The sequence below is a fragment of the Vespa mandarinia genome, chromosome 5 (genome assembly GCF_050613455.1).
Source record: "Vespa mandarinia isolate Hongniang chromosome 5, ASM5061345v1, whole genome shotgun sequence".
Lineage (NCBI taxonomy): Eukaryota > Metazoa > Arthropoda > Insecta > Hymenoptera > Vespidae > Vespa > Vespa mandarinia.
Window position 1 is genome coordinate 570,692 of NC_140814.1, and position 12,631 is coordinate 583,322.

Genomic DNA, 12,631 nt, shown 5'->3' on the forward strand with positions numbered 1-12,631 from the left:
TGAATAGAAATCGGTTAGTAGCAAGCTTCGAGAGGGGAATGAGTGCCGTAACTTTTTGGTACTAGTCAAAAAGAAAGAGAGAGAGAGAGAATCTAATTCTTCTTTCTGTTACGTTGACACCTACCTCAAGTTAGGCATAATAAAGAATTCACAACCATTCTAGATGTACGAGGTATGCGAAATCCTTTCCATAAACTTCGAAACGTTCTATAGAATTATTCAAATAAATCGACGAATCACGCACGGATCATTGATAAGTTTCCCAAAAATATATAATCTATGCTATATCGTTAATAACGACTATGATTTACGAGAATCTTTTGCTTTTCTTTTTTTTCTTTCTTCTTCATAATAAAAACGAATAATTTAATTTTTCATTAATCGCGAAAATTATTGCTAGAATAATATAAAAACTCGCGTCAAACTCGTTTCGTAGTTTACAGAAATGCAAATCGCTCGACCACCCATCAAAAACGTTTAACTTAACAATTCATATTCGTTTGCTCATACAGACAGAAACACACATACACATGCACACGTACACATACACACGTGCGCTTAAATGTATTTATTTTCCTATTCACCCCTTAACGACTAGCACTGCGTGAGCATGCGCGCCCGCATATAAAATTTGTAACAATACTTATGATCGATCGTTTAACAACTAATTAATAAGATAATATTCACAGATTTCGCTTAACGAGTTAGACTTAGTCTAAAATTTTTTGGTGCGATAAGAAGTCCTAGAATCGAACGTGTCGTCGTTCGCCTGCTATCCTTCTTTTTTCTTTTTAATTGTTATTTTTGTTTATATCGGAATACGATCGATGATAATCTAAATTTCAACAATCATATATTTATACACACATATATATATATACATATATATATATACATATATATATATACATATATATCGAATCTTTTAAAATTTTCTTTCATCGATAATCTTGTTAAATATTTCTCCATAACATTTATATTCTTTTTCGTAATTTATTTAATTTCAATAATTTGAACTATCGTCGAACGACCACACGAGACGAATATGATACACATACATACACACACATACACACACATTATTTGTGTGATTTATTACATACGACGAATTAAACGAATCGAAACTATTCCTGGGAAATACGATCTCGCATGAAAAAAAGCTTTCCGAGAGAATCAAGTAAAAGAAAGCTCTGGCACTTGCGGCATCGATTTCCCTGTCCCTTTGTCTTTAGAAACGACTTAACATCGAAAGGGGCAGCTTAAACGTTACTTAGGATACGATTTGCTCTTTTCTGATTCTTTTACTCCGTATTTCTTATTTTTCTTTTTTTGTTGCTTTTTCTATCTTTTTTTTCTTTTTTTTTGTATCACAAACTGCTTATTCTAGTAAAAATGTATGCTGCTTAAAAGCGTACCGCTTTGGTAACTTCGCCACTTTTTATCTTTACATTTTTTTTCTTTTTTCGGAAAGCTTACTCTTTTATACCATTCTTTTCGATATCATCTTATTTATTTATTTTTATTCTTTTTATTACTCTTTATGATAAACATATCACGTGTGTATACGTGGGAAGGCGCGGCTTGATCACGACGAACACTTTCGAATCGTGTTTTAGAATACTGGTAGACGATCTAGGCGTTCTTCAAACTCGACTCTCGACTTACTTTACCTCGTAAAATTTAATATTCATACTCCGTTAACGTCTCCGTTATTAGAGATCGGAGTCGAATTATTGCCTTCGTAAAATTGCGACACGAAAAGTTCTGTTCGTACTTCTTTCTTCTCTCTTTTTTTATTATTCAAATATTGCGAAGAGTACGCGAAAATTTAAAGAAGAAAGGGTGCAAAGTATTATCGTACTATCCTTTGTCTATGTGCAAATAGGATTGATGGTACGAGGCCTAGAAGGAATAAAATTATCTTTTTTTCTTTTTCTTTGTTTTTTCTCTCTGAAAAACGTTTAAACTTTCATTTAATATCGTTACGTAGTAACTGTTTTATTCGAAGCTTCGTTTAAAATGACAATTAGAAAAAATGAAAGAAGGAAAGAGAGAGAGAAAGAGAAAGAGAAAGAGAAAGAGAAAGAGATAGAGGAGAAAGAAAGAGAGAGAGAGAGAGAGAGAGAAAGAGAGGAAGAAAAAGAGAAACAGAAAAAATTCGTATTATCGCTAAACTTTCATACATGCTTACTATATTAATCGTAATAAAGCGGAACAGTAGTTGAAAAAGACGCGAAAGTCGAATATATCGAAATTGGCGATGAATGGGAAGCAACGACCGAATGCGATGATGTCTCTCTGATCGTTTTCTCTTTTCTTTTTCTTTTTCTTCAAAATCATTATTTGGATATCGAACGTTTTGATCGACGAGTATCCGAAATATTTCGCTTAAATTTTCAAACATAAAGTACGTTGGAGTCGCTTCGATAATATGTTTGGCGTCACTCCCGTGCCGGGGGGTGAGCCCGTGGTAGCAGTCAGTACTCCTCTTCGTCCTCTTCGAACTCGTCCTCTCCGAGGATGCTGAAAATGCCAAAACGCAATGCGTCATGTTTATATTTATAATCGTGTACAAAATTAATTCGAGCTTTTACTTCACACATACACACACACACACACACACATATATGCATATATACATATACACATATATATATATATACATGATACTGAGTGACCCACTCTAATTTTCATGATTTTTGGAAATATTTTTTTTTTATTCATGATATTGTTATATTACGAATTTAAAAAAAATAAAAACAATAAGATATCCTGTATAAAATAGATCGAATCGAAGAGATTTAATGGATTTTTGTTATATATATGATATTGAGTGACCCACTCTGATTCTCATGATATCAAAAAAATAATTTTTTTCTTATATATATTATTATTTTTTTTTTAATATGGAATCAGTTATATATCCTGTATAAAATTGATTGAGTCGAAGCAATTTAATGAATATCAAACTTTCTTCTAGCCACACTAGGCACTGCATACATACACGTTACTTACTCTTCCTTTCGGTCGTACTTTTCAATGAGATTTCGACTAGGTCCTCCGCAGGTCTTCCTAACGGGTGGGCAATACCAATAGCACAATACACCAAGGGAGACAGCGAATAAGACAATTGGTACGACCAACGCCAGTACGAGATGTTTCAAATTTTCATCCCAAGAATACCTTTCAATGTAAATTCGGTAAGAATGATACTTTTCTATTTTCGATTATTTGTTTATTTTTTCTTTTTTTTGATCGAAATAATATTAAACATTAAAAAGAAAGCAACAAAATTATACTTGTTAGGACATTATTCATCGATAATTAAGATCGACGAAACTCACCTTGCCACTACCGTTTCTGGATGCGTTCTACTGTAATAACATGGAAATATTTTTCCTATGTTACGATAACCATATTTTTTTGCAAAATCGGAACAATTAACTCTTGGTGGATAGCCGCAACCTTCCGTGTTAACAAAAAATTTCGTATCGCCTACGTCCCACGGTACGGAACCAATTGGTTTTTTTATAAATTGGTTGAAAGGTAACCTCGTGTAATTCACTTTGATCTGATGGCATCGTAATGCTGCACTCGTGCAACCTTTATAATCAAACAGACAAAGTATAATTATAATTTCACGTCGGAACTATCTTCATTTGGACATTTTTTTAAATAATAATAACAATACCAGTAAACAGACAAACAATAAATCCAAAAAAACATGAAAGAAATCTTTTGGTAATTCTATTGAATTCTATCGAATTATCAAAAGAAGAGAAAAATATGAATGATAAAGTTTTACCTTCTCTACAACTCGCCCATGAACAATTCTTCAAGCCTTCCGCATAAACGTGTTCCGTAGTGATGCAGGCGACCGCGTGTGGTGAAAAATCCGCAAGAATCGTCGAGATCGCTGGCTCGACAACGAACGGTATCAAGAATAGAAAAGCAAAGACCGCGAGAATAGCGGTGGTACCCAAACAGAGAGACGTGTAAAATTTAGCCTTCTCGACCAATGTAGCAACCTTTGCCATCGGTATGACACCGCCGATGGCACTCGATTTATTAGATTTGGTGTCCTCTTCCTGGGCACCCATGATAACTGTTGACTCGTCGGAATCAATGATTGGTATCTCTTCAGGGTCAAAAGGACCCCGCTTATGTCGATTCGGACGAGTTTTATTATCTGCAATCGACGGAGTCACAACGACTCTCGTCGTTGGAAATTCGAATCTTCGAATTTTGCCGTCGAATTAATTTTAAAAAAAAGTATTTTTTTTATCCCAGGCGAAGTCTCAAAGCGATATAATCAAAGAGAAAGGATCGATCGATAGATTTCGTACTATGAACATGGCAATTCGATATTTTTTCTTCTTTGCTTTTCTTTTTTCTCTTTTTTTCTTTTTTTCTTTTAATCACTTATTATTTTTCTCAGGAAGCAAACAAGGCGGCGGAGTAATATCGGATAGGCCAGCAAATTTTTTTTTACGACACGGAAAGATATTCGTCAAATTTCTTTTATTTCTCTTTTTTCTTTCTTTCTTTTTTTCTTTTTTTTTTCTTTTTTTAATTTTTGTCTGCTCTTCCCTTTTATTCCTAAAGCCAGACGTTCGTCGACGTGGCTAATACTAAACTTTTTCTTTTTTTTTTTATTTATTTATTTATTTATTTATTTATTTATTTATTCATTCATTCATTTATTTATTTATTCCTTTTTTTAATCTTTGAAGCGTGCACGAGCGTTTGGTGCGTTTGTTGTAGTAAATTTACGATAAAAATCGCTCGGATCTTAAAAATGTGAACTCTGTTTTCTTCTATCTACGTATACATAATCTCGTCGCGGCGAATCAATCAATCAATCGATCAATCAATCAAGAAGAAGGGGGACTCTTAAGAGCTATATACGAATACGCCGAATTTTCTTTTTCTTTCTTTTTTTTCCTTTACCTTTATCCTCTTCTTGCCTTTTTTACTTTTTATTTTTTTTTGTTAGATTTTATTTCACGATAAAAAGCTTATCTATCATATTTCTTTTAATGATCTCCCGAACGAGTTGTATAACTCGTCGATACATAAAAAAAAGAGAGGCGGAGCCAACAAGAAGCCTATTTTTTCTTTCTTTTATTTTTTATTTTCCTTTTTTCTTTTTAATATCTTTCTCTCACTCTCTCTCTCTCTCTCTCTCTCTCTCTTTCTCTTTTTTCACTCTTTCTCTCTTTCTCGTCGCATGCAGTATGCACGATAAGAAATGCGCTTGTAGAATGCGTAAAAATGTGCTGCGGGCAGTGCGTAAAGAAGATACCGGACTTCAATTAGCTCCCTCTCCTTTTTATTTATTTTCTTGGAAATTTTCATAAAAGTATTTTCGAGATGAGAATTTGAACCACGCGTTCCCCCCCTCCCCACACTTCAATAGTGCCCGCGCAGGGAGAATATCGACTGACGAGCCGGACTCTCCTCCAGGAGGGGAATGCCTGCGAACAAATAATTTGAAATGTTTAAAAAAAAGGAAAAAAAAAGGAAAGAAAAGAAAAAGAAAACAGAAAAAATAAAAAGAAGAGAGAGGAAAAAGGAAAACACATTCTATTCTATCTTCTATCTAATCGATAAAATAAATTAGCTTTTACAAGTAATCTAGATCATCCTGGCAGGTAAGAATCGATGTCGAGGACACGCGAGGATATCGATGTACATGTTACCATTAGAATAAGAACAACATTGTGTTATATAGAACAACTAGGTATTACATAAAATTAACTATTATTACTTTTAGGTAGAGATAATATTATTCTAATAAAAATCATGCATAGGTACTCAGTTCTATACACATAATATCTAGGTATTTCTTATATTAATAATTTTAAGATAGAATAAATAAAAAAAATATTTAAATTTACGAGCTAACTAAAATATTATCTAAATTGTTTTCTTTCTCTCTCTCTCTCTCCCTCTCTCTCTCTCTCTATATATATATATAGAATACCTAGTCATTCTCTAGAATATAAAACGGTAACATATACGTTGTGTGCGCGAAAAAAAAACCTTACGTGACGGATCTCAGAGCGCCATGACGGAATCTCCTCCGCCAGCATCCCCTACGTTGCCCGAGGCGCTCTTCTCTATCGACGCTAGAGCACCTGGTGAACCTTTGAATCTCATCCTCGCGTCGTCTCCTACCACCACCGTGCGCTGACAAAAGATCAGCGTGAGACAGCTGACGATGAAGAGTATGCTCGGTAGTATAAAAGCGATCAAGAATTCTTTATAAGTCGTGTCGAGATTAAAACGTGACACGACGATACCAGTATTACCATCTGCATAATAACAAGGAAATCTAGCTCTAGCGTTGTGATCGGAACCATCTTTTCCATATTCGTGAAGGAAATCTTTACACTCATCACGAAGAGTGTTAACACATCCTTCGAGATTGATAAGCAAACGACTCTCGTTAGCTATTATGAGATCTTGTTCGGGTGGAGCCACCATTCTTGTCTCATCCAAGGGTTTTGTCGCAAATATATTTAAATAGGAGAGATAAGTGAAATTGGTTAGATCAGTAAGAAGATCCTTTTCTAATACAGATCCGTTAATACAATCGACAGCCTCAACACCAAGGGTTGAATTAAATATACCATAACACGAGGCCATCATAACGTCGCCTCGATCCTCGTGCCATATCTCTCGATTGGTCTCCACGTCTATAGCTCTTTCACATTGACTGAGATAAACCTTGTCCCCACTAAGAAGTATCATGTTCTTATTTCTAGTTGGTATGTCGACGCAACGTCGGTCGCAATTATAAGGCGTTCTTATACGTTCGCAAGTACCGCGATTGCAATTAAAAAGACCATCTATATCGATACAAGTTATTTTGCCACGTCTACCGGAACACTTTAACGGCGGATCGGTATCATGAAACATACACTCGAACGCGTCGGTTATGTTTATACACGTCCCTGCTGAACAATTAAACGTACCGGTGAGATTTCGACACTCATCTGCTATACACTTGGACTTTTTCGCGTTTTCCTGATCTATACCGTAACAAGTCTTGTTCGTTGTGTTCGTACAATTGGCGAGAAGTATTGTCGAACCGTTTCGTCGAAGATTTACATGGATTTGTACGCAAGGACCGGATGTTTTCGATAGACACCACTCGCCGCAGCTTCCCCACTCGCAGTTGTCAGCATTGACGGCTCGAATTGTCGTACACATTGCCGGGACCTCGCTGATACCCGATTGAAATGCTCGCGTACTCGGCATGTATATCGCCACAGTTAGATAGACCAATGCGACCGACGATAAAACCGCAGTCATCTGACATATACAGATAGTACCGCAGATCCTACCGTCCTGCGGTGGTATCACTAAGTTCTCCACCGGCACTTGCTTCGGCATCGTGCCGGCTTTCTTCTGAATTTCAACGATATTTCGATGATCCTTCGGTCCCCGATCTACTTCGATGGCTTACATGCTAATCTCAAATGATCTTTGAGTTCTACATTCTAATACCGTCGATTAAAAATTTTATAATCGAGCAGCACCAAACGACGTTTCTTCTTTGTTTCTTCTTATTTATTCCTTGAATTCTTTCAAATCTTCGGTAAGTTTGTTTTCTTTCTTTTTTTTCTTTTCTTTTCTTTTCTTTTCTACTTTCTTTCGAACGATCTTCTCGAACAATTCGAAATATTTCTCTCTGTTCAGCGATCGGCTAAATCATCGAGGTAAACTCTTTTCTTTTCACCTCAACGTCTCTCTTCTATCATTTCTCGTTACTTTTTGCCCGACACAATATCGTTCCTCCCTTTAGGAAGAGTCCACCCGCGCGCTTATGTCTCCGTTTTCGGCTGGTTTGCGTGACGTGCGCGCTGGAAAACGAAAGAATCGATCGTAGGGTTGCGCATGCGTTTCGTCGACCTGCATCGGCGTTTTCTCAGTTACCGCAGTTGACGTCACTGCTCTCTCTCTCTCTCTCTCTCTCTATATATATATATATATATATATATATATATCTGTTTCTGCATCTCTCTCTTTCTTTTTCTATGATAAGTGACGTGTCCTGTCGAGGCCACAGCATATGCAGGAGTACGTTCAAAGATGGCGCCAATTTTAACGAGAATCCTTCGATAATTTCGAGGATATATTCGAATCGTCTTGGCCAACATTTCCTATTTTTCTTTCTTTTTTCTTTTTTTTATTTTATTTTCTTTTTTCTTTTTCTTCTAAGAATAAAATCCTTCGAAAGAGTTCAATCGATTTAATCCAGATTAAGTTATCGCTTATTGTTATAACTTTGTTCGCCGTAAATCTTTCATTACTTATGATAGAAACTTTGGTTGACTTTTTTATTTTTTTGCTTTCTTTCTTCGAATCTCCTTTTCTGTATGTGCAGCAAAGTTGTGACACAGTTTCTTTAGCGATGTCGTTCTCAACGGCGGCTAACATAATATGAGACGGGCACGGTATAAAGAGAGAGAAAGAGAGAGTGAGTGAGAGAGACAGAAGGAAGAAAAAGGGTAAAAAAATAAAAAGCTCGACGCGTTAGCACGTAATCTAGTTTATCGAGCGGCAGGCTCAGACAGTGTGGCGCCTTTGCTTTATTTAATTCTCTCTCTCTCTCTCTCTCTCTCTCTCTCTCTCTCTCTCTATCTACCTATCTCTCTCTCTCTCCTCTCTTTCTTTCTCTATCTCTCTCTATTTCTCTTTATCTCTTTCTCTTTCTCTCTTCGATGTGTACCGCGTGTCTCCGCTAGCGTTTATAATTATAGTACGTGCAGTTTTTTGCATTCGTTTACATCTATTTGCATTCTTTTTCTTAATACTACTCGAAAAGAACTCTCATTGAACGTTCCGTTCTTCTCTCGATCGTAAAATTTTGGAAAATTTTTGAATCGAAGTTATTTATTGCGATATTATAAATAAAATCGTAAAAGGTTGTTCGATAAGAAAAAAAAGAAAAGATTGATCAAGGTTCGTAGGGAAAATTTTCGTTTTTTTCTGTTTGTTATTCTCATCTTTTTTCTCCTTTTCTATGATATTTTTGCAACGGTCCAGGAAGAAATCGTAAATACAGCGGCAGATATACTTATTCCATAAAGGTCTTTATGCTGAATAATTTAGAGTCAGGTGATCGATTCGCAGGTGAGAGAGAGAGAGAGAGAGAGAGAGAGAGAGAGAGAGAGAGAGAGTGGAAGGTGAGTTCGTACTTACCTACGCGAGTGTTCCTATTCCGAGCGACCTCGTTTGAAATTCGTTGAAAATGCATGACCGAAAGAAAGAGATAAAGAAAAAAAGGAAGAGAAAGTGGGAGAGAGAGAAAGAGAGAGAGAGAGAAAGAGAAAGAGAGAAAGAATATTTTTTTACGTCCACAATCTTCTTAAACTCATAAAAATGAAAAATTATTCCACGGCAAATCTTTTTCATAAATATGAAAACGTGTGTGTCCGAATTGCATCCTTCTTTTTTAAATATTATACAAATTAACAAATGCATGAATAGAGATGGTATGACAAAGATTATCTAAACATTCGTATACTCGTAGAGATGTTAAAACAATTATATTTTCTTTTGATTAATACACATACACACACATGTATATAATAAACACGATATAGTTTGTCTCTCGGATAACTATATTTCAACATGTACTACTTGGCTGACTATCGTCAGGCGGCATCTACTGTTTGGTATTCGAAGCTGATATCAATAAGTATTAAACGAGCGAACGTATGTACACACATACGTACATATGTCTATTCTTTATCGAGTAAACTATATCTAGTAATTAACTCGTTAATACCGAGAAGTTTATATAACGAAAGTCAACTCAACACGAGGTAAACGAAGTAAGCTTATCTTAATCGACGATCTTCGCGGGAAGCCGGTCAAAGTCGAAGATTCTCAATCGACATTCTCACGTTCTCGTTGTCGCCATCGTCCTCGTCCTCGTCCTCGTCCTCGTCCTCGCATTAGTCCTCGTATTTTTCTTTTTTAACATGAATCGTAAAAAGCACGCGAATGATTCCGTGACGTTTTTGTGCTCCACGTGCTTCGTTAAAAATAGACTCCAAGTCGTACGATCGATCGAGCAACGATCCACTACTTTTTCTTCTTTTTTCTTTTTGTTTTTCTTTTTTCTCACATTTCATTCTCAGAAACTATATCGCGTCAATGCAGATTTCACGCTCAAAGGAATTTTTTAAATTATTAATTTAAAATACATTCCACTCGACGGTCTTGGATTTGTATAGACATGAAAAGGACTGGCCGAATCGATGCAGAAAATCGCACAATTAACATGGGAAATCATTGCGACAGGCAAACATTTAGTCAAAAATGTATTTTCCTTTTTTGTCTTTATCACTCACAATGTGTTACACTCCGGAAATAATGTTCACGTAATTATTTTGTCAATAAGTAGAAAAAGAAGAGGAAGAACAAAAAAATAAGAAAGAAAGAAAAAAAAAGAAAAGGAAAAAGGGATAAACGGGAATCACCTATCAAACAAACTTTTTACATTGTTTATAACGAATCAGACACTGTCCTGTTGTTCGAAAGTCAAGCGTCAGCTGCCGTCTAATAATCTTTGCGATATTGTACCGCGAACCAAACCGATCTTTCTAATCTTTCCTCAACGTTATGACACATTCAAAAATATAGTAATATAGAAAAAACGATGAACGTTCAACGTGATATGTGTTAATAATGTGATAAAACAATATACTCACGTAGATGACTCCTTTTCGTGGAAACGACGAAGAAGGCCCCTTTGGAAAATTCACTTTCCGCAGTCACGATACTCTGGCCTGGGGGAAACAAATATGGCGGTACGCGCACTGGAGCTGCGATGGCTCCACCTCGTTGTTGCCGTATTGTACCAAAAAATCAATACCCTCCGATTGAGTTCCTACCAACGCTACGAATACAACGATAGACGACAACGACGACGACTACAACGACGATGACGATGACGACGACAACGAGTACGGTGACGTTGACGATGTTTCTTGTTGAATGCATTACGGGGTGAGACTAACATTGATACAACAAAATAGCTCTCTTTCTCTCCCTCTCTCTTTCTCCCGTAAATTAGCGCGGGCGCAACCACTTTTCTACGAAGTCTTATCAACGAGAGAATGACTAATACTTTTTTGAAACGGACATCACCTCGTTCTTAACATTCCTTTCTCTTCTCTTGTCAAACCCCTCTTTCTCTTTTTTCTCCTTCTTCCAAAAAAATAGGGATCGTTTTCTGTGTGAAATGGAAATCGGAAAATCAATTTTTTCCCGATTGAAAAGCGTAAGAGAGTACTCGGTTGTTATTGTCTCTTATTGCTAATGTCTCGGGATACACTTTTGTCGTCTCGAATTTGCATGGGCCCCGCGGCATAACTCTGATGTTTCTTTTTTTCCCTTTTTCTTTCTTTCCTCTTTTCTTTTTTTCTTCTTTGTCTTTTACAGAGAGAAAGAGCACGCTCCTTTTTACTCTTGGAAAAGAAGAAGAGTCGAGCGGAGGAGTATCAGAGTGTAAAATCGACCGCTTGATCGAGCATTGTCTTTTTTATTATCGTTTCGCTGCCACTTCAGTCAACTTATCTCTCTGTAATAGTTCTTTCTTTTTTTTTTTTCTTTCTTTTATTCATTCTTTCTTTCTTTTTTTATTTTTTTTTGGTTTTTTTTGGTTCTTCTTTTTTGTTCGTTTTTTATTCCACTTGTAATAACGATCGAATACGAATGAAAATTTGTATTATGACTTTAGTTGTTTCCTTTCAAGTATATTAGACATCAAGTAAAGGCTAACCCTCTGGATATTGTTAGAAAATTAATAAGAATGAGAGCGGCGATGGGTTAAATGCAATCGGAAAAAGAAAGAAAGATATAGAGAGAGGGAGAGAGAGAAAGAGAGAGAAAGAGAAAGAAAAAGAGAGATAACTTATTAAAGTTTTAGGTTTGCCCGAGGAAACGATACGTCTATAGGGACATTGTGAGCATGTATATTCCTCGCTATAAATAGCTAACAGTTTCCAATATTGTCAATAAGGCGATCCATTCGTTGCAACTTCCTCGTCCCACCCTCCAATCCCAAGCGTTTCAATCTCTTCGTACAAAAATGCATCAAAAAGCATCTCTCTTTCTTTCTTTCTCGCTTTCCGATCAAGGATAAATCATGTTATTTTTTCTTCCTTTCTTCCTTCCCTTTTTTCTTTTCTTTCTTTCTTTTTTCTTTATTTCTCAGATTATTCCTGACGACCTTCAGTTATCAGACGAAAATATGTTCGCTCAAATCTGGCACGTTTTTCTGCAATAGAATTTATTATTTAATCGTACTAATTTTATCTTACCCAATTCAGTGAAAACTACGTAAATTAATTAGTTCATTGTTTCGCTTTGGAGTCATTTTGATCTTTATGCATTTGGAGGAATGCATTCAGAGATAATCCAGGCTTGCGTCCGTAAACAACGGAGGTATCATGAGTTTGCGAAAGTCAAAGAGAGTCTCGAATAGAACGCGTTATTTCGAAGTTGAAACGAGAATGGCAGTAGTTATAGCGGGCACATTAAACTCGTTTCTGTTCTCTGAAAACGAATGATATGAACGTTACGTGAATATTAGAAATTTTCTAATCGA

The 12,631-nt window shown here is 36.1% G+C and overlaps 3 protein-coding genes across 3 annotated transcripts in view; 1 reads left to right on the top strand and 2 right to left on the bottom strand.

Annotated features, from left to right (window-relative positions):
- LOC146872979 (cilia- and flagella-associated protein 298-like) overlaps window positions 1-12,631 on the top strand; it is a 34,300-nt gene that overhangs the window by 18,348 nt on the left and 3,321 nt on the right. The gene's annotated exons all lie outside the window — the stretch shown is intronic.
- Window positions 930-4,100, bottom strand: Teh2 (tipE homolog 2 phospholipid transfer protein). Its single transcript, XM_035881083.2, has 4 exons — window positions 3,806-4,100; window positions 3,345-3,603; window positions 3,016-3,183; window positions 930-2,523 (listed from the first exon to the last, which is right to left on the bottom strand). The coding sequence occupies exons 1-4, from the start codon at window positions 4,098-4,100 to the stop codon at window positions 2,478-2,480; spliced, it is 768 nt and encodes a 255-aa protein (XP_035736976.1). The 3' UTR covers window positions 930-2,477.
- Window positions 5,339-7,780, bottom strand: Teh3 (tipE homolog 3 phospholipid transfer protein). The gene is made up of 2 exons (XM_035881082.2): window positions 6,051-7,780; window positions 5,339-5,477 (listed from the first exon to the last, which is right to left on the bottom strand). Exon 1 carries the CDS (start codon window positions 7,399-7,401, stop codon window positions 6,061-6,063), a length of 1,341 nt encoding a protein of 446 aa, XP_035736975.1. The 5' UTR covers window positions 7,402-7,780; the 3' UTR covers window positions 5,339-5,477; window positions 6,051-6,060.